Source organism: Bufo bufo, chromosome 11, assembly GCF_905171765.1.
Source record: "Bufo bufo chromosome 11, aBufBuf1.1, whole genome shotgun sequence".
In the NCBI taxonomy this organism is placed as follows: domain Eukaryota; kingdom Metazoa; phylum Chordata; class Amphibia; order Anura; family Bufonidae; genus Bufo; species Bufo bufo.
Genome location: NC_053399.1, coordinates 63,617,134 through 63,640,398, shown reverse-complemented (window position 1 = coordinate 63,640,398; position 23,265 = coordinate 63,617,134). Strand labels below are relative to the sequence as shown.

At 43.8% G+C, this 23,265-nt stretch overlaps 1 protein-coding gene across 1 annotated transcript in view; it reads right to left on the bottom strand.

Annotated features, from left to right (window-relative positions):
- The window catches only part of COCH (cochlin), a 186,625-nt gene that overhangs the window by 11,646 nt on the left and 151,714 nt on the right, over window positions 1-23,265 (bottom strand). The window contains exons 7-9 of the mRNA XM_040411000.1: window positions 18,328-18,475; window positions 18,109-18,212; window positions 402-628 (exon numbers count right to left, since the gene is read on the bottom strand). Of these exons, the coding sequence (XP_040266934.1) occupies window positions 402-628; window positions 18,109-18,212; window positions 18,328-18,475 (479 nt within the window). The remainder of the gene's footprint in view (window positions 1-401; window positions 629-18,108; window positions 18,213-18,327; window positions 18,476-23,265) is intronic.

Below are 23,265 nucleotides of genomic sequence, written 5' to 3'. Positions count from 1 at the left end.
GCAGGAAAAGCTGAGCAGATTCATATATATTTTTGTTGGGAAAGATTCAGTAAAATTTGTAATTTATTTATTGATATCTTAACTTTTTCTAACATCTATCGGTACAGGGAGGAGGTGTTATCAGTGACTGGCAGCTATCTCTGTATGCATAGTTATATACACAATGCTGTTCACAGGAGGGGTAAAAAGTAAAGATATAAATATATAAAATACTAATTTTACGGAATCTTTTCCCACAAAACTATATATCAATCCACTTAGCTCCTCCTGCTCTATAACATGGTGCTTTCAGATTGTACTGCACTTTGTAGTGAAAGGTTCTCTTTAAGTAACACAGTATCCATGATGCATTGCTATGGCAAGAGTGTAGCTTTGCTAATTGTATGTTTGTCCGTTATCACCTTGTCTATAAATGCCACATCCTGAACCATTCCAAGCTCTTCTGGAGATGGAGGAGCCACAGACACAATGAAGACATTGATGCCATATTCACGGGCTATTATACCCGCCTCTTCGATGTTATCAGAGGGCCAACCATCTATAAACACCACCATTACTTTTGGGATTCCTTTTCGCACTCCATTTGCGTTAGTGAAGAAGCTTTGGGCAGTGTGTTTCACGGCCTTTCCTTTCCAAAGAAGGTAGAAATTAATATTCATCAGTAAATTAAACATTTTATTCTTACATTAAAATCCTTTTAGAGATCAAGCCAGTCTGAAAATACAGAGAACATGTACATGCATATCCTGATCATTAGATTAATCAAAATGGGTGCAGTTGCCTGTAGACACCAATCAGGTTGCAGCTTTCTTATTTAAAATGAAAACACACATGCCTAGTTTTTGCCTAAACTTGGCTGCAATTGGAGGCATGACGTGACAAGTTACTGCATGAATGTAGATACCAAAGACCATGCTGCAACAAAGGAAGAGATGAATTCTCATCTCTAATTACCAACTGAAGAAACTCTTCCATTCTGTTTTTGGATATTTAATCTCTCATCAAAAATAAATCCATTAAGTGTAATGTTTACTTAAACATTGTAACTGAATGAAGAATATTGTGTCAATTGTAATTATTAATTATGTTGCATCTACTGAAGACTATGTCCACCCTCCAATGTCTACAAGCCAAATTTAAAATGCCCTACTGCTCCTATGTGCACCTTTGTGATTCTATAGGATATTGCCATCACACTCACTTTCCATTATTGTTTTTACTAACCTACCAAATGTAAGGCCTCCTGACTCTCCCCAGCATCTGTGAGGATTGAAATGTCAGATATCAACAGTCTAATCCTTTTGTTCTCAGGGAGAAGAGCTGCTGTCAGAGGACCCTGGCAGTGGCTTTATCCTCTCGACTATTAAGAACACATACATACTTGGCCAAGACGAGCTTGCATGTGTATGATGGCATCAGGAGAAATAATCATTGGCCAAATGAGTGTTAGGTCAACAGCTATCTTATGTCCATGATGACGACTCTCAAAATCATAAAGTCTCCTTACATATAAGTGTATGTAAGTGCAAATGACGTTCATATATCTCTAACAGGTAAAAATCCTAACATCCTCTTTGGATCATGCAAACAGACATCATTTCAACTTTATGGCAACTTTAAAAAGGACCTGTCGACACAAAATGCAATGCAATCTGCAGACAGTATGCTATAGAGCAGGAGAAGCTGAGCAGAATATTATATAGTTTTGTGTATTAAGTAAAACTTGTAATTTATATATTTATATCTCTTCTTTTTCTGAACTTAAGACCAACCCTGTGCACAGCTACGAGTGACTGACAACTACCTCTGTATACACAGAGAATGCTATCAATCACTGATAACTTTTCCACCGTATACAGCTCAGAAAAATCTGAAATTTAAAAACATAAATGTTATAGTGGCTGCCTGTGGCTGTCTATGTTCTGCTTACCTTTCTCAGCATTTTGGACCCCCTTCCACTGTCTCCTCTCGCCGGGCTTGCTCTGTCCCTCCATGCTGGCTGCAGCCTGCTTCCTGGCACAGCCTTTCATCCTCTGCCCATAGGGTGCATGCTCCCCTGCCTGTGTACCAATTTCTGCCTGTTTACTAGACTCTAACCCTTCTTGACCTGACCTGCGCCTAACCTCTCTATTGAACCTTTACTGCCTGCTCTGACTTTGAAATGTTTATTAAACTCTGCCTGCCCTGACCTTGGCCTTTCGCTAACTATGGTCTTGGCTCACCCCTCTGTGCTCTGTACTGATGTCTCTGAGTCCAATGGGTCAGCTGTCAGTCACACAGAGACTACTTCAAAAAGTAGGAGACTGGTGGTTCCCCTACAGAGAAGTCCAAATCCCTGTACAGGAGTTAACGGGTGAAAACCAGGGGACTACCAGAATAATGCCTAAAGCCATATCTGTTGCTTGACACTGATTCCACACCTACTGCCATAACTGTTTTCTCAGACCATGGAACCTGCTGGCCCAAACAAGCCAACCGAACATTTGACTACTGCCGCTCTGGCACTGTCACACAACCACCTCTGACAGTCACAGTCTCTGGTGCGTCCAGTCTACGCCTTCCACTTTCCCCAGGCTATGAGAGGGACCCTAAGATTTTCTAAGCATTCCTGAACCAGGGCAACATAGACTTTGAGCTACAGGAACACTAGTGTCCTACTGACCGGTCCAATAAAGCTTTCCTGATTTCTCTCCTGCTCCGTGAAGCACTTGCCTGTGGAAACACAGCGACCCACTGATAAGCATCCTCCAGGAGTACTTGGCTACATTTCGTAAAGTCTTTTTCTTGCCTAGTTGTACCACTTCAGCAGCCTCATCCCTTCTGCACCTCCACCAGTTCAACCTCACAGTTTGGCAGCATGCGATAGAGTTATGCACTCTTGCATCACAGCTGTCATGGAACAATGAGGCCTTGGTAGATTTCAAGGAGGGGCTGTCTGGACACATAAAAGATGAGTTTTCTGGTTGAAACTTTTCATCCACATTGAACTACTTGATCACCCTTGCCACCCACGTTGACCTCGCAAGGAGTCTGTGCGTGAGAAAAGAACTCCCAGACAGGCACCAACATTTCAGAGGCCCTGCTTCAAAACCTGCCCAGGAATCCATTCAGGTGGACAAAGTCAGACTGTCAGAAGAGGAGCGCAGAAGCAGTAATGACCTGTGTATGTACTGTGGACTGTGGAAGTAAGGGACATTCCTAGTGTTGGGCGAGCATGCTCGGCTGAACACTAGTTCGGCTCGAGCATCGCAATGCTCGGCACATCGCGGTGTTCGGCCGAATACCGCGTGTGCTCAAGCACAATGTTCGAGTCGCCTCTCCGCACGTTTATTGCCTGCTACGCAGCCAATAAACGTGCAGGTAAGTACTGCTTTTAACTGTAATGCCGTAGCCATGTTGGCTGCTGGCATTACAGTGATTGGCTGTCCGGAATGCGTCATCAGGTGCTATATAGCACCCGATGACACGTGCTCGACTCAGTATTAGTCAGGGAGAGCTGGAGAGCAGAAGGGAGAGATAGTGTAGAGATTGAAATAGCAATATTTTCGTTTTTATACTTGTTATAGACCCAAAAGTGCTTTTAAGGACTATTGTGCGTGGCAGCAATATATATTTTTAGTGCAACCTGCACTAAATTGCTAAAACTTGTTAGAGATCCAAAGTCCTTTTAAGGACTATAGTTGTATCTGGCAGCAATATATATTTTTAGCGCAATCTGCGCTAAATTGCTTGCAATTGTTTGGTCGCTGCAGACAGCGACATTATCTGCGATACCTCTCCTGTCTAACGTGTGCGCAGCCTAAAAATATCCGTGACATCCAGTGTACTTTTTCCATAGACGGTGTCCGCTGCGGATAGTTACATTACCTGCGCTACATCTCCTGTATAACGTTTGCATATTCGAAATATCAATGACATTCAGTGTAATTTTTTTCGCCGCTGGTGACAGCGACATTATCTGCGCTACATCCCCTGTGTAACGTGTGCGCAACCTAAAAATATCTGTGACATCCAGTGTACTTTTTCTGTAGATGGTGTCCGCTGAGGACAGTTAAATTACCTGCGCTACATCTCCTGTATAACGTTTGCGTATTCGAAATATCAGTGACATTCAGTGTAATTTTTTGCTGCTGGTGGCAGCAACATTATCTGTGCTACATCTCCTGTGTAACGTTTGCGCAGCCTAAAAATATCTGTGACATCCAGTGTACTTTTTCTGTAGACGGTGTCCGGTACAGACAGTTACATTACCTGCACTACATGTCCTGTTTTAAGTGTGCGCATCCTAAAAATATCTGTGACATCTAGTGTACTTTTTCTGTAGACGGTTTCTGGTACAGTCAGTTACATTACCTGAGCTACATGTCCTGTATATCATTTGCGTATTCGAAATATCAGTGACATTCAGTCAAATTTTTTGGCTGCTGGTGGCAGCGACATTACCTGGGCTGTACCTCCTGTATAACGTTTGCCCATTCTAAATATCAGTGACATTAATTCAGTGTAATTTTTTATTAGCCGCTCGTGACACCGACATTACTTGCGCTATACCTCCTGCTTAACGTGTGCGAATCCTAAATATCAGTGACATTCATTCAGTGTAATTTTTTATTAGGCGGTGGTGACAGCGACATTATTGCGCTATACCTCCTGTTTAACGTGTGCGCATCCTAAATATCAGTGATATTCATTCACCGCAATTTTTTATTAGGTAGTGGTGACAGAGACATTACTTGCACTATACCTCCTGTTTAACGTGTGCGCATCTTAAATATCAGTGACATTCATTCAGTGTAATAGAAACATAGAAACATAGAATGTGTCAGCAGATAAGAACAATTTGGCCCATCTAGTCTGCCCAATATACTGAATACTATGAATAGCCCTTGGCCCTATCTTATATAAAGGGTGGCCTTATGCCTATCCCATGCATGCTTAAACTCCCTCACTGTATTTGCAGCTACCACTTCTGCAGGAAGGCTATTCCATGCATCCACTACTCTCTCAGTAAAGTAATACTTCCTGATATTACTTTTAAACATTTGCCCCTCTAATTTAAAACTATGTCCTCTTGTAGCAGTTTTTCTTCTTTTAAATATTCTCTCCTCTTTTACCTTGTTGATTCCCTTTATGTATTTAAAAGTTTCTATCATATCCCCTCTGTCTCGTCTTTCTTCCAAGCTATACATGTTAAGGTCCTTTAATATTTCCTGGTAAGTTTTATCCTGCAATCCATGTACTAGTTTAGTAGCTCTTCTCTGAACTCTCTCCAAAGTATTAATATCCTTCTGGAGATATGGTCTCCAGTACTGCGCACAATACTCCAAATGAGGTCTCACTAGTGCTCTGTATAGCGGCATGAGCACCTCCCTCTTTCTACTGGTAATGCCTCTCCCTATACACCCAAGCATTCTGCTAGCATTTTCTGATGCTCTATGAAATTGTCTGCCTACCTTTAAGTCTTCTGAAATAATGACCCCTAAATCCCTTTCCTCAGATACTGAGGTTAGGACTGTATCACTGATTTTATATTCTGCTCTTGGGTTTTTACGCCCCAGGTGCATTATCTTTCACTTATCAACATTACATTTTAGTTTCCAGATTTTTGACCATTCCTCTAGTTTTCCTAAATCCTTTTCCATTTGGTGTATCCGTCCAGGAACATCAACCCTGTTACAAATCTTTATGTCATCAGCAAAAAGACACACCTTACCATCGAGGCCTTCTGCAATTTCGCTGATAAAGATATTAAACAATATGGATCCTAGAACAGATCCCTGAGGTACCCCACTGGTAACAAGACCATGGTCTGAATATACTCCATTGACTACAACCCTCTGTTGTCTGTCCCTCAGCCTCTGCCTAATCCATTCAATCCATATGGGAGTCCAAGCACAAAGACTGCAATTTATTGATAAGCCTTCTATGTGGGACAGTATCAAAAGCCCTACTAAAGTACAGATAAGCGATGTCTACTGCACCTCTGCCATCTATTATTTTAGTCACCCAATCAAAAAAATCAATAAGATTAGTTTGACATGATCTCCCTGAAGTAAACCCATGCTGTTTTTCATCTTTAAATCCATGGGATTTTAGATGTTCCACAATCTTCTCCTTAAGTATGGTTTCCATTAATTTCCCCACTATTGATGTCAGGCTTACTGGCCTATAGTTGCCCGATTCCTCCCTACTACCTTTCTTGTGAATGGGCACAACATTTGCTAATTTCCAATCTTCTGGGATGACTCCTGTTACCAGTGATTGGTTAAATAAATCTGCTAATGGTTTTGCTAGTTCACCGCTAAGCTCTTTTAATAGCTTTGGGTGTATCCCTTCAGGCCCCTGTGACTTATTTGTATTAATTTTAGACAGCTGACTTAGAACCTCTTCCTCTGTAAAGACACATGCATCAAAAGATTCATTAGTCTTCCTTCCTAACGGAGGTCCTTTTCCTTCATTTTCCTTTGTAAAAACTGAACAGAAGTATTCATTGAGGCAGTCATCTTCTTCCATATACCTTCCTTCTTTTGTTTTTAATTTGGTAATTCCTTGTTTTAGTTTCTTTTTCCATTTATGTATCTGAAGAATGTCTTATCGCTTTTTTTCACTGACTGAGCTAATTTCTCTTCTGCCTGTGCTTTAGAAGCTCTTATAACTTGTTTGGCCTCTCTCTCTGTCTAATCTTATAAATTTACATGTCATCCTCTTTTTTAGATTTTTCATAATTACTAAATGCTATCTTTTTGTTTTTAATGATTTTGGCCACTTCTGCTGAGTACCACAGTGGTCTCTTCCTTTTTTTTGCTTTTACTGACAAGCCTAATGCAATTATCTGTTGCCTTCAATATTGCCACTTTTAAGTAGTCCCATTTCTCCTGGACTCCATTGAAACTGTTAGGGACTCATATACCACTAATCTAATTTTAGGAAAGTCAGCTTTTCTAAAATCTAAAACTTTTGTTTTTGTGTGGTGTGACTCAGTCACTGTACTTATAGTAAACCACACTGACTGGTGATCACTAGATCCCAAGCTTTCCCCTACAGTAATATCAGATACCAAATTCCATTTGTGAATACTAAATCTAAAATGGCCTCCTTCCAGGTTGGCTCCTCAACTACTTGCTCTAGAGATAATCCCAGTAGGGAATTTAGAATATCTGTACTCCTGGCAGAACTAGATATTTTGATTTTCCAGTTTACATCAGGAAGATTAAAGTCTCCCATAATGATAACTTCCCCTTTCAATGTCATTTTAGCTATTTCCTCAACTAGTAGATCACCTAATTCTTTGACTTGGCTAGGTGGTCTATATATCACACCTACACGAGTTACCTTATGATTACCAAGCTGCAAGGTAACCCAAACTGACTCTAAATTAGTCTTGCTAACTTGTATTAAATTAGATTTTACACTATCTTTCACATACAGGGCCACCCTCCCCCTTTCTTGCCTTCTCTGTCTTTCCTATATAGAGAGAACCCTGGTATTGTTATATCCCAGTCATTACTCCCATTGAACCATGTCTCAGTAACAGCCACTAAATCTATATTCTCAGATACCATTATAGACTCAAGTTCATTGATCTTATTCCCTAAACTGCAAGCATTTGTAGACAAGATTCTGAGCTTGTTATTTCTTAACCTATGTGCTACTGGCATCTTCTGGCACTGTTCTGGGAGGCTGTCGGACTGCTGGATTATCACTTTTTTGCCCCCCTTTCCTAGTTTAATTGCTCCTTAGCAAATACTTTGAACTGTTCACTGAGGACATTCGTTCCCTTGAGAGAAAGATGCAAACCATCTTTCTTGTACAGTTCTCTTCCATTCCATAATTTTTTATTAGGCGGTGGTGACAGCGACATTACTTGCGCTATACCTCCTGTTTAACCTGTGCTACTGTACATGTGACACACTTGCATACCGTGTGACAAACCTGTGCTACTGTACATGTGACATACCTACATACCATTTAATATGCGCAAGGCGAGCAGTAAGGGATGGGGAAGTGGCCGTGATGCTGATGGTGCAAGCAGAGGCCGTGGCCCTGGGCGAGGTGAAACTGTGCCTGCTGCCAGAGCACAAGAAACACACTTATCCACGATACCTAGCTTCATGTCCCAGTTTGCAGGGCGGCGCAGAACACCACTCTTGAAGTCAGACCAGTGTGACCAGGTGGTCGGTTGGATTGCAGCAATTAATGCTTCCAGTCGGTTAAGCACCACCCTGTCTTCCACAAAGTCCAGTCTCAGTAGCCAAAAGTCTGGTCAACAGAATCCTCACCCTGACTCATTCCACCCACCATGGAAAGTCTTGGAAAACAAGTGATCCCACACTCGGATATTCCGAGGAGCTGTTTTCATCGCCAATCCTTAATTTGGGCCTCTCGCCAAGCCCTCTTCAAGAGGGACATGAGGAGGGACATGGAATGTGCCCTGATTCCAAAACTTTGGAGCATCCTCAGTCAGAAGAAGATAAAGGCGGGGTACAGCAATTAGTGTATCACAAGGTTCATGATGAGAATGAGACACAGTTGTCAATATTTGAGGTTGTTGTTAGGTCAACAAGTCAGGAGGATGACCAGAGTGAAGAAGTGGAAGAGGAGGTGCTGGATAATGAAGTCACTGACACAACCTGGGAAGGTGGCAAGACAAGAGAGGACAGCAGTACAGAGGGGGAGGAATCCACAGCACCGCAACAGGCTGGAAGAGGCAGTAGGGTGGCAAAGGGGAGAAGGTGGGCCACACTAAACAGGCCTGCAACTGTTCCCCAGACCACCATCTTGCGGCAATATCCCTTGCCAAGGGGTAGGTGTTCTGGCGCTTTTTTGAGGAAAGTGCGGACGATAAAAGAATTGCCATTTGCAACCTGTGCCATACCAAAATGAGCAGATGTGTGAACACTAGCAACCTCACCACCATCAGCATGATCCGCCACATGGCATCAAAGCACCGTAATAGGTTGGCTGAATGCCTGGGTCCACAACCAGTGTCTGCAGGTCACACCACTGCCTCTTCTTCCCCTGTGTTACCTGCTGGCCAATCCCCTGTCGAAGACGCAGGCCTGGATGCCTCCTGCCATGCACCTAGACCTATACAAGCACCATCAGCTTGCACATCCATTTCTGTGCCCCAGCGCAGCGTACAGATATCTTTACCCCAGGCCTTTTATTTATTTTATTTATTTATTTTATGCACTTATATAGTGCTACTATATTCCATAGCGCTTTACAGACATTAGCATCCAACTGTCCCCAATGGGGCTCATAATCTAAGGTTCCTATCAGTATGTCTTTGAACTGTGGTAGGAAACCGGAGCACCCGGAGGAAACCCACGCAAACACGGGGAGAATATACACACTCCATGCAGATGTTGCCCTTGGTCAGATTCAAACCTAGGACCCCAAGGCACCAGTGCTAACCACTGAGCCACTGTACTGCCTTTGAACAAAAGCGTAAATACCCACTAAATGCGCACCTTTCCAAATTGCTGGCCCTGGAAATGTTGCCATTTAGGCTTGTGGACACTGAGGCTTTCCGCAGCCTGATGGCGGCAGCTGTCCCGCGGTACTCTGTCCCAAGCCACCAATATTTTTTACGGTGTGCAGTCCCAGCCTTACACCAGCATGTGTCCCATAACATCACCCGTGCCCTGACCAACACAGTTATTGGGAAGGTCCACTTAATGACTGACACATGGACAAGTGCTTTTGGCCAGGGACACTACATTTCCCTGACCGCACACTAGGTGAATGTTGTGGAGGACGGGAGCGAGTCATACCCTGGGATGGCACAGGTGCTACTGTCGCCAAGGATTGCGGGCACTACTTCCATCAGGGTTTCCGCCACCACCTACGTTAGTGGCTGCAACCCCCCCTTCTCCTCCTCTGCCTCCTCCTCCACTTCCACCTATGAATTATCAATCAGTCAGTAGCTGGAAGCAGTGTAGCACTGCAGTGGGGAAGCGTCAACAGGCCATGCTTAGGTGACAAACAGCACACTGCAGCAGAGCTGTGGAAGGGGATAAGGGACCAGACTGAGCTGTGACTCTCGCCACTCAACCTACAACCAGGCACGGTTGTGTCTGCTAATGGCTGATAACGATAACTTGGTGTTGGCTTTGGAGCTTGGCAAGATCACACACATACCATGCCTAGCCCACGTGTTCAACCAAGAGGTTCAGCGGTTTCTCAAAACCTACCCCAATATGCCTGAGCTACTGGTGAAGGTGCACCGTGTGTGCCCATTTCCGCAAGTCATCGACAGTTTCCACCGGTCTGGCAACGTTGTAGCAGCGATTGCAATTGCCAGCTCAGTGACTGTTGTGTTACGTGAGCGCGCGCTGGAACTCCACGTTTCACATGTTGACCAGGCTGTGTGAGCAGCAGAGGGCAGTAGTGGAATACCAGCTGCAACATGGTCATCGCCTTTCCAGTCAGCTTCCGCTCTTCACAAGCTACGAGTGGGCATTGATGTCTGACCTCTGTTAGGTTTTACACAACTTTGAGGAATCAATACAGATGGTGAGCGGCGATAACTCTATTATCAGCGTAACCATCCCACTTCTGTGTCTACTCAAACGCTCGCTGATCACAATTAAGGCGGATGCTTTGCATGTGAAAGAGAGGGAAATGGGGGAAGAAAGAACACAGGGTGATAGTCAGACCACCCTCAGTTCGTCTTCTCAGCGCAAATTGGATGATGATGAGGTGCAGGAGATGGTTGCCTCCGCTACAGAGGGTAGTACCCATGGAAGTTTTATTCCATCTGTTCAGCGTGGATTGGTAGAAGAGGAGGAAGAGGATGAGGAGATTGAGAGTCATCCTCCTGATGAGGACAGTGAAGTCTTGTCTGTTGGGACTCTGGCCCACATGGCTGACTTTATGTTAGGCTGCCTTTCCCGTGACCCTTGCGTTGTACGCATTTTGGCCAACACTGATTACTGGTTGTTCACCCTTCTCAACCCCCACTACAAAGAGAACTTCTCATCTCTCATTCCTGTGGTGGAGAGGACAAGCAAAATGGTGCAATACCAGAAGGTCCTTGTGGAAAAGTTGCTCCAAAAATTTCCAGCTGACAACGCTGGCTGCAGAGTCTGTAGTTCCTTGGCGAACCAAGGAGGGGAGACGAGTGGAACACACAGCAGTTCCAACAGAAGCAGGGCAACACTCTCCAAGGCCTGGGACAATTTTTTGACACCCCGCCAGCACCCTCAACCTGATGCGCGGCCTAGTGTCACAAGGAGGGAAACATTTTGGAAGATGGTGAAGGAGTACGTAGCAGACCGTGTCAGCGTCCTCAGTGATCCCTGTGTGCCTTACAACTATTAGGTGTCCATGCTGGACACGTGGCACGAACTGGCCATCTACACCTTGGAGGTGCTGGCCTGCCCCGCCGCCTGCATTTTGTCAGAGCGTGTATTTAGTGCTGCTGAGGTGCATAATAACTGATAAGCACATCTGCCTGTCAACTGAAAATGCTGACCGGTTGACTCTTATAAAAATGAAGAAGGCCTGGATTTCCCCTGACTTCTCTACTCCACCAGAGGAAAGCAGCTGAACATAAAGGCACTCTAAATGTGTCTTTTATGGTGTTATAAATACATTATATTCCCATGCACCGCTTCCACCATTAAAAAGGGTATATGGTTCAATCTCCCATTTCTGGTCCTCCTCCTCCATCATATCAACATGTTATTAAGCTGCCATCGCTCCTAATGTTTTAGATGGTCAGCTCGGCAGCAGGCCCTCGCCCACAAATTTTTTTAGATGGTCAGCTCGGCAGCAGGCCCTCGCCCACAAAATTATTTAGATGGCCAGCTCGGCAGCAGGCCCTCGCCCACAAAATCTTTTAGATGGTCAACTCGGCAGCAGGCCCTCACCCCTAATGTTTTAAATGGTCAGCTCAGCAGCAGACCCTTACCCCTAATGTTTTAGATGGTCAGATCAGCAGCAGGCCCTTACCCCTAATGTTTTAGGGGGTCACCAGCAGGCCCTTGCTCCTAATGTTTTTGAGGGTCACCAGCAGGCCAGCAATCATAATTTTTCAAGGGTGTGCATGATGCCCTCCTTTATGTGTAATAAAGGGTGTATTGGAGTGCCGGTTCCTTGTAATTTTTGGCAGCCCTTTCCCTTAGTGCATAGGCTTCATGAGTGTAGGAGTCCCACTACCTGAACAATTGTACCACAATGTGAATGAGGCCCTCCGTTATGTGATATACAGGTTGTATCGGAGTGCCTCTTCCTTGTAATTTTTGGCAGCACTTGCACTTTATATACAAGTAAATATACAGGAAAGAATATTTCCCCTAAAATCGATTTTATCTTCGGTTTGGTGCGTATTATTGTCAGTCTGTAAAAGTGGCGTACTACTCGGACAACATCGTTCCCAGCAGCGACCTGGGAGTCCAAGATGCATCCAGACATCCTCCCCATGCTGTTCCAGAACCATTTCAGTGGTGTTTCCATCAATTTCTGTCCTTTTACTATGAACCAGACACCCTTTCCTCTTCAGAGCAAGGGGTGCCTGGTTTATTGCTCGGTTTCTCCCATTGACTTCCATTGTGCTCGGGTGCTTGGTAGAGCACCCGAGCATCCCGAGGTGTTCTACTCGAGCAGCCGAGCACTTTGGTGCTCGACCAACACTAGACATTACATCAGGACTTGTCCCCACAAGGAAACTCCAGTGCCTAGGAGAACCCTGGGCAAGAATGTCCACTCTCCACAACTAACAATTACAATCATCCTTTTGTGTGGCAATGGGCAGTTTACTGAACAGGCCTTCCTGGATTCCAGTTTGGCAGGTTTCTTCCTGGACCAGGCCTTGGTGATCCAGCACCACATATTCACCATGTACCTGAAGAAGTCCTTAGTGGTGACATCTGTCAACAGAGTACCTCACCCAGAACATATCCAGTATGCCACTGTGTCCTTGGATCTCCAGGTAGGAATTCTGCATTCTGAGAAGATCTCCTTGTATGTCCGGCCTAGATCTGTGAGCCCACTGCTGTTGGGGTTACCCTGGCTCTGCCTTCATGCCCCTGGTCAAATGGGGAGTTTCTTTATTGGGGCTCACAATGCCTGACTGTGTTCCCAGTCTGGCAATCCCAGGCCTGCAGGACTTGCCTCTCTCTCATGCTTGCTATTCAGATGATTTTAACAAGGAGGAGGCTGAGACTCTGCCACTGCATCATTCCTAAAACTTCCCTAATGACCTGTTGCCTGGAACTACTCCACCACATGTCCTGGTCTACACACTGTCTCTGCCTGAGACTTAGGCTATGTTCGATTAAAGAGAGAGAGAACCTTATGGGGGGATTTACCTGGAAGTCATTCTCTCCTGCTAGAGGCTGTTTTTTAATTAGTGTGGGGGATTAGCTCTCTTTCGGGAGTCATTCTCACAAATATCTTCGCCAGACACCAAGATTAAGGTCCAAACACTGTGCTTTATTGCGGCACATCTGCGTAAACATAAACAGTTATACAAAGTAATAAACACTCGCCCGACTGGGCTCTAACTAAACATAACACGGTCAAAACATGGGGCTTTCCCAGCCCAATGTCTATCAGCCTCCTGGCTGTACAGAGCACCGTTCACAAATGGTCTCAAGTCTAGTACCTTTATGGGGAAGTGTGGCCCAGTAGTCCTCCCGACTACTCGCACAAAGCCTCCAGCAGGACTCTGTTTTACAAAGACTCTCTCTTTCTCTTCGACTGACAGTCTGGGCTGGGCTCTTATCCCAGACTGATTGTGTCACCTGGTGCTGCCTCAGATCTGATGACTGATGGGGAAGACACAGAAACTCCTGCCATGAATCTCCCCTAGCAGCTATGAGGCCTATCACTGCCTCACATAACCCCCCCCCCCTTTGTTCAAGCCCGTAAGGGTGAACACTAGCATCAAATCCAGATGCTCGTGAACAGGCATCGACCTGGCCTACAGTCTTCCCCTTATTCTGCAAGACCCAGGACAACAGTGCTTAGTTTGTCACCCTCATGAGTTTATTACAGAGCCGATAAGACCTACTGGATTTTCTTGCCCATCTCATAAGCAGGTACTCTCTTTCACGAGCGAGGGTGATGCACTTTCGCACCCGTGGTCTCTCTCTTTTCTTTTTTCTGTGACTTCTGGGACTTCTCTCAGAAGATTTTTTCATATTACTGGCAGGCTTTCTTTTTTGATTTTCTGGCTTCTGCACACACTCCTCATGTCCTTTCTTGGACTGCTGCAGCTCTTGACCGAACTTTTCCCAGTCATGGTCGTGTCCCGACCCTTTCTCCTTTGCCTTGAGGGGCTCCTTCAGCAGAGCAGGCTTATCCCCGCTCGCTTCTTTTACATGCCTCCTGTTCACTTCTTCCTTCTTTCCAGCAGTGGTTTCTCCGACTTTGGCGGCAGTTTCAGAGACCTCAGCTTCTTTAGTGGGCTTTTCCTCTTTGGTAGTCGCTCCTTCGGTCACTGGGGCACCTGAGGACTTCATGTTCTCCAACACCTTGGCTTTAACGTCTTCAGCCTTGGTTTTCTTAGGACTGACATCATATACTTGTCCTCTTAAGTTCTTTTCCTCTTTCATCAAGGTAGGAGGTACCGGGGACACCGGGGTCTTCACCAGACTCGTTGACTTCTGTCATTTTCTCCAGAGGCTCATTTAGGACACTGTTCTTCTTACGGGAAGAATTCAGGAGAGCCAATCCACAGTAGTAGACTGCATCTGCATACTGGTCGTCCAACTCCTCGTATTTCTTCCCTAGCAGGCTGCTCGCTACTTGGACTGCTTTGCAGACGGAGGGGACATCTTTTGGGACCAGGTCCTGGCTACCCACTGCCGTGAGTCTCTTGACCTTTGCATCCACATCAGCCCCATCCACCGGTTCAGCAGAAAGATCTTCCGTCTTCTCTGCCTCGGTCGGCACTGCAGCGCCACCATCTCCAGATCCCTTCTTAACAGGCTCTGGCTTAGACTTCTCCAACTCATAGATGTTCTTCCCATCATCCTTTGAGCTCACAAGATCCTCCATCTCTGTTCTGAGTTGCTTGTTCAGCCTTTCAAACTCATCTCGCTCCTCTTGCGCTTCTTCAATGGCTCTAGCCAAGGATAGGGCCTTGGTCTCTTTTTCCCGAGCACCCTCCTTCGCTTGGTCATGTTCTTCGGCATATCGGGCCAAGATGTATTTCTCTTGAGCCCGGGGCTGGTCAAACTTTTTCTGTTTTTTCTTAGTTTTTTTGCACCAGTTTGTTGGAAGCTCCCGCTCTTGGTCCAACTGCTCCACGCTGGGTTCTGCTGAAGCAGATATAGGAGCATCACCAATCTTTTTTGGAGACCCTGTGGGGGTTCCACCCAGAGTCCCTTCAAGCACTTTATCTGTATCTACCGCAGTTTTCTGTATTTCTTTGGCACCTGTGCTCTTCACCTGCATATCAGGCCGTAGACCCTTCATCTCACTCATTTCCTTTAGTCTCTTCCATTGACCCCTATACAGCCTTCTTTGGTGACTCTGTGAAGACAGCTAGTCTTTTCTTTATCAGATCTAGGGACTGTATAGAGAGGAAGGAAACATCTTCCTTCCTAATTTTTATTAGCCAATGGCTGGTAACCTTGTTGTACTTATGGCACCCTCTCCTGTGGCAAGGTGCCTGAGCAATAGGTTCCTTGCTGGATAGTCTGTCTGCCTGTGTAATGACTTCAACCAGTTTACTGGACTCTAACCCTTTTCTACCTGACCTTTCTATTGGCCCTTCACTGCTAGTCCTGAAATCGGAATGTTTATCAGATTGCTCATACTCTGCCTGCCCTGACCTTGGCCTGTCCCTGAATATGGTTTTGCTTCAACTCTTTTTGGTCTGTACCAATGTCTGCAACCCCTGTGCGGTCAGGTGTCAATCATACAGAGACCACTTCAGGAGGTAGCAGAATGGTTGTTTCCCTGCAGTGAAGTATAAATCCCTGTACAGGAGCTACTGGTAAAAACCAGGCGACTGCCTTTAGGAATAGCACAAAGCCAAAGCTGTTGGTTGACACAGCAGCTCCACACTCACTGCTGTAATAGAAAATGACAAGCTTTACTGCATCTTTTTGCACAAGACTATATATCAATCTGCTTATCTCCTCCTGCTCTATAACCTGCTGCAGATTGCAGTTCATTTTATAGTGACAAGTCCTTTCAGGGCTTCATCTACCATGAGGCAAAATGAGCATCTCACCTCGAGCAGAGGACCCCTCTATTCAACCTCATAGGTCACAGGCCACTAGGCCTGAAGCCTATGAGGCTGTAGAATGGTGCTGGGGGGGACTACAAGGGATCATTTTAATTACCAGGGGCACTACAGCAGGGCTTTATAAATGCTGGGGCTACTAGAAGGGGCATTATGAATACAGGAAGCACTGCAGTGGTATATTATAACTACAGTGGGCACTGCAGTGTGCATAATAAATTCAGAGGATACTACAGGAAACATTTTAAATACTGGGGACACTACAGGGGGGTCTTTATAAATACTGGGGCCACTATATGGGGCATTATAACTACTGGGAACACTATAGGGTGCCTTATTACTACTGTGTGCTTTATAGAGGGGCCTTTTGGGGATGCTATTATTATTAGGCATAGTATGGAGGGCATTGCTACTTATGGGGGCACTCTTGGGGAGCATTACCACTACTGTGGGTACTGTGGGGACACTGTTACTATTAAGGGCAGTCTAGGAGCTCTATTACTATGGGAGGAACTATCTGTATGGCACTATTGTTTTTGCAGTATAGTGTTCGTGGGCATTGGAGAGCACAGTAGGCACAGAATTTGGGGGTAGCAGCAAAATAACACATAAAAATGTGTGGCAAACTATGCAGAGATGTGAGACAGCTAAAAAATGTCATCAAGGTGGTCTGGTCCAGATGAAGAAAGAGAATGTCTGTCTACATCACAGGAGAGTGATTAAATGGCCAAAAAGAAAGGAGACAAGGCGCTCATAGGTGGTGGTGAACAAGATATGTTGTTACTTACTCCTAACCAGGGTGAGTGATTGCTACTCACCTTGGTTTAGTTGCACTGTGTGCAGTGCAATTCCGGTAGAGTTAAAATCGTAGGGGTGATCTGGGTTGGTGCAGCCGAATATCGTCCAAGTTGACCATGGGCGGGAGCCAAGCCGCCGCTTTGGTGCGTATTGTGATATATGAAGGGGAGCTCGTCTGCACTTGGTTTGTGCGGTGAGCGGATGGACACATGGCGCAATTCACAACCCAATTGAGGATACAAAGTATTTTTTATTTTTTGTTTAGCAAAGACGACGCATTTTGGGGTACGCAGGACCCCTTTATCAAGTCTGTATCCTTGTCACCTTTCCAACAGGAGTGCCCCCATTAAGCCTATGGTGATAAGGATACAGACTTGATAAAGGGGTCCTGCGTACTCGGAAACGCGTCATCTTTGCTAAACAAAAAATAAAAAATACTTTGTATCCTCAATTGGGTTGTGAATTGCGCCTTGTGTCCACCCGCTCACCGCACAAACCAAGTGCAGACGAGCTCCCCTTCATATATTACATCACAAGAGAGACATCACTGGAGGTCACAGGTTTGTAGTGCTGTATTATCCTGTATGTAATGTCCATCCAAATATGTCTTTAGCAGTAAGGCTGGGGGGAGTGGTTGGATTGAGAATTTGGCACGGGAAGGGGCGCCATTTAAATTTTAACTTCAAGCAGCAGAAAGGCTGGGTCCTCTTAAAGGGAACCTATCAGAAGATTCATATTGCCTAAACCATGGACAAAATGAACAGGCTCCCTTGTTACACATACAATGAGTTACCTGCAAATCTAGCTTGGTCACTACTTCTGGGTTCCAACTCCATTGCCTACTCCGTGGGTCCCAGCAGCCAGAGATTGGCTGCAGTGCTCATGTGCTCGCCATCAAAAGGATGTTGATGTCGGGAAACCAGAGACCTGCTTAGGAGGCAGTTGAGTGGTGAAGCCAGAGCCCAGAGGCGTAGACCAAGTAAGTATGATCACCTCCATGAATCTGGACCCTCTGTGAGGTTTGAAAAAGATGGGCAACCCCGTAATGCAAAAATTTAATTACTTTCATCTATTTCCCTCCCATTTCATTTATTATTACTACTGACCTATGTTGGAGTTTCCTCCTCTGAAGCTGATTTCCTTTACTGCAAACACAACATCCTTTGCTGAGGTGAAATTTTTCAAAAAGAACTCTGTCTTTGGTAGCTCACTTAAATAGAAGAATTTAGGCAAAACAGGGTTATGTAGTGAACAAGACGTCTAAATGTTCTCTGTGAATGGTGCATCCCATTTATTTTATCAGCTATGACAGCATGGCATATTACCTGGCTTGTACAACTCCTACATGAGGACCATCTGTGCCAATGCCTAGCGTTAGGGCAACTTTAGCCACGAAATTCTTTTGTAGGTTGAAGCGACGCTGTCCAATGTTATTGCTGCCATCTAAGAGAAAGGCGATTTCTGCTTTGCAGTCTGTATGTAAAATAGACAAGAAGCAACAACAATAGTAGTTCTTTACGTATTAAATGTGGTTTACAAAAAACTAATACACATATATTTCATAAGACCAACTATTACTATGGTTTTAACAGATATACTCATGTCGTTACTTACCTCATGTACATCTCTCCCATGCTTTTTTTTCCACTGTGGATACCTCTGGCCCATTTTCAACTTGTAAGCAAATAACCTTGATTTGTTTCCATCCTGTATGTAGCACTTCCTGTTGCTGTATCCAACCAAATGCATGATATACTTCTCCTTTGTCGGTCACATTTCCAGCACCGCCCTTAACAACACTTGGCTAGTTTATAGCTCCTCCCAACCAGCTAGTTACATACTCACACTCCCCTATCACTGGCTCTGTTGCTGCTTTGACATGCCCATGAACATAACATCACAGGAAATAAGAAAGAGCTACATGGACATGGTCATGGGACCACAGCCCAGAAAGAAAGATAGGAGCAATAAGGGTAATAGAAATACATTACAAAATTACAGGAACCTTCATAAACGGTTATTTTAAAAGATGTTGATGCAAACCAGAAAACCCCTTTAACCCCTTCAACCACTGTGACTTACCTGTACGTCACAGTGGTTCAGTGAATTTATGGAGCAGGCTGCTGCCGTGAGCCCGCTCCGGCTGTATCATACAGCAGGCACCTGCAGCAATGATGGGGAATGGCGATCCCACTAAACCACGTCATTTAACCCCTCGGGTGCCACGATCAACACTGATAAGGGCACCTATGAGGTATAGCAGAGGAATGCGGCTCACTCTGCTTTCCGATCGGAGACCCCGCAGTGAAATCGTGGAGCTACGATCGGTTACCATGGTAGCCTGGACACTGCTGAAGCCTTCCAGGCCTGCCATGGTAAGTTCCCTTCTGCTCTTTGCACAAGGTACAGTGCAGCAGGGGCAGTGTAAAAATCCTCTATTAAGCCTCATTCACACGTCAGTGTTTTGGTCAGTGATTTCCATCAGTGATTGTGAGCCAAAACCAGGATTGGAGCCTCTACAGACCTAAGGTATACGGGAAAGATCTGCACCTCTTCTGTGTTTAGAGCCGCACCTGGTTTTGTCTCAAAATCACTGATAGAAATCACTGACCAAATCACTGACATGTGAATGAGGCAATAGGATGAATAGGAAAAGGGACCAAAAGATCCCAGGTTGTATCCCCATAAGGGGGGATAATAGTTATTAAATAAAAAGTGAAAAAAGTAAAAAAAAGAAAGAAAGAAATAACCATTAAAATATTACAAGTTTAAATCCCACACCTTTCACAATTTTACATATAAAAATATAATAACAATAAAAAATAAACATATCAGGTATTGCTGTGTCCAAAAATGTCTGAACTATTAAAATTAAGTTATGGCTGTAAGAAAATGGCAAAGTAAAGAATTTTTTATTTTTTTTAAGTACTAAAACAAACAATCTATACAAGTTTGGTATCGCCGTATCCATATTGAGCTAAAGAATAAGGACATCATGTCAATTTTAGCACACAGTGAACACTGTGATGTCAAAACCCCCAAAACCTTAGTGGAATTGTGTTTTTTTTTTCAATTTAACCCCAAAAAGAGAAATTAAATGGTGCCCTTATCCCGCAAAACATAAGCCCTCATATGGCTATATGTACAGAAATTTAAAAAAAGTTATGGCTACTGGAATGTGGGGAGAAAAAAACTAAAATTCAAGACAAAAAAAAGGGCTGGGTACTTAACCCTTTCAACCCCGGGTATGTTTTCACCTTCCTGCCCAGGCCATTTTTTGCAAATCTGACATGTGTCACTTTATGTGGTGATAACTTTAAAACGCTTTTACTTATACAGGCCATTCTGAGACTGTTTTCTCGTCACATATTGTACATCATGACAGTGAAAAATAAGTAAAAAAAACCCATTTTTATTAATAAAAAAATAGCAAATTTCCAAATTTCTATTTCTCTACTTTTATAATAGATAGTAATACCTTCAAAAATAGTAATTACTTTACATTCCCCATATGTCTACTTCATGTTTGGATCATTTTGAAAATTACATTTTATTTTTTGGGGACGTTAGAAGGCTAAGAAGTATGGAAGCAAATCTTGAAATTTTTCGAAAATTTCCAAAACCCACTTTTTAAGGACCAGTTCAGGTCTGAAGTCACTTTGTGAGGCTTACATAATAGAAACCACCCAAAAAGGACCCCATTTTATAAACTACACCCCTCAAGGTATACAAAACTGATTTTACAAACTTTCTTAACCCTTTAGGTGTTCCACAAGAATTGATGGAAAATGGAGATTAAATTTCTGAATTTCACTTTTTAGGCAGATTTTACATTTGAATCCATTTTTTTCCAGTAGCACATCAAGGGTTAACAGCCAAATAAAACTTAATATTTATTACCCTTATTCTTCTGTTTACAGAAACACCCCACATGTGATCGTAAACTGCTGTACGGGCACACGGCAGGGCGCAGAAGGAAAGGAACGCCATATGGTTTTTGGAAGGCAAATTTAGCTGAACTGGTTTTTAGATGCCATGTCCCATTTGAAGCCCCCCTGATGCACCCCTACAGTAGAAACTCAAAAAAGTGACCACATTTTGGAAACTACTGGATAAGGTGCCAGTTTTATTGGTACTATTTTGGGGTACATATGATTTTTTATTGCTCTATATTACGTTTTTTGTGAGGCAAGGTAACAAAAAAAATTATGTTTTGGCACCGTTTTTATTTTTTATTTTTACAGCGTTTAACCGAGGTCATGTGACTTTTTTATAGAGCAGATCGTTACGTACGTGGTAATACCTAATATGTCTACTTTTTCTTATTTATTTAAGTTTTATACAATAATAGCATTTTTGAAACCGAAATAAGGATATTTTAATGTCTCATAGTCTGAGAGCCATAGCTTTTTTATTTTTTGACCTATTCTCTCAGGTAGGGTCTCATTTTTTGCGGGATGAGGTGACGGTCTGATTGGTATTATTTTGGGGGGCATATGCCTTTTTGATCGCTTGCTGTTGCAATTTTTGTGATGTAATGCGACTAAAACTTCTTTTTTTTATAATTTTTTTTCTTTTTACGGTGTTCATCTGAGTGGTTAGGTCATGTGATATTTTTATAGAGCTGTTTTTTACGGACGTGGCGATACCTACTATGTATACTTTTTTTTTTATTATTTCACTTTAGCACAATAATAGCAGTTTGGAAGCAAAAAATAATCATATTTTAGTGTCTCATAGTCTGAGAGCCATAGCTTTTTTATTTTTTGACCGATTCTCTCAGGTAGGGTCTCATCTTTTGCGGGATGAGGTGACGGTCTGATTGGTACTATTTTGGGGGGCATATGCCTTTTTGATCACTTGCTATTGCAATTTTTGTGATGTAATGTGACAAAAATTGCTTTTTTTTACACAGTTTTAATTTTTTATTTTTTTATGGGATTTATCGGACAGGGTAGATCAGGTGATATATTTATAGAGCCGGTCATTACGGACGTGGCGATACCTAATATGTGTGGGTTTTGTTTCTTTTTTCTGTTTTTTATTATAAAATAAGGGGAAAGGGGCGTTTTTTTTCTTTTTTACTTTATTAATTTTATTTCTTTATTAATTTTATTAAAAACACATTTTTTTTACTTTTCTTTACTTTACTTTATTTATGACATTCACTTTTGGGGGTCTGATCCCCCCTGCAATGCATTACAATACATCTGTATTGTAATGCATTGCCTGTTAGTGTATGACACTGAGTCATACACTAACCCGATGCCGTGCAAGGCATTGGGCAGTCTCTGCACGGCATCGGGCTGCCTTGTAATGCATCGGGTCCCCGCCACAGCAGCGCGGGGACTCGATGATCTCCCTCACCCGACAGTGCTGACGCGGCATAGAAGGGGTCAACCCACCGGCATTGGCTTTTACAGCGATGCCAGCGGATATAGCAGGGGCCTGGCTACCACGGACTGCCGGACCCCTGCAGTGATCGCGCGCGATCACTATGACGTACTATTACGTCAAATTCCGGGAACTCAGTGGTTCCCATGACGTAACAGTACGTCAAAGGTCGGGAAGGGGTTAAGGGGTTAAAAGGCTTCTGTCAGCAGATTTGTACCTATGAAACTGGCTGACCTGTTACATGTGCACTTGGCAGCTGAGGGCATCGGTGTTTTTTCTACATTACTGGAAAAATTATGATTTAATATATGCAAATGAGCCTCTAGGAGACATGAGGGCATTGCTGTTACTTTTAGAGGCTCAGCTCTCTCTGCCACTCCCTGTATTATAATTGATATGGCCAGGCAGTGTAAATGTCATCATACCTGGTACTGTTAATCAATGTGGAGATGGTGAGGCAAAGAGAGTAGAGCGTCTACACGTAATGGAAACTACCCAGTTGCTCATAGAAGCTCATTTGCATACATTAAAACATTCTCAGCAATGTGGGCACATATGACCATGGGACCAACAGAAATGCCTTCAGTTGCCAAATGCACTTGCAACAGATCTGCCAGTTTCACAGGTACAAATCTGCTGACAGATGCCCTTTAAAGCTACGTGCATAGACCCAGAGTTGACACTGGTGGTTCGAACATATTATCTGCCACAGGATAAAAATTTGTCATGTTGTTCCCCTATTAAAAACTTCCTTGTCAAACTCTGCCATCAGTTCTGCCTGGTGATGATGTCAATGACACTGTGCATATCTTCTGATAGTGTCACAGTCCCTCAGGGGACTGATGTCAGGAGATCAAGGAGACTGGCTG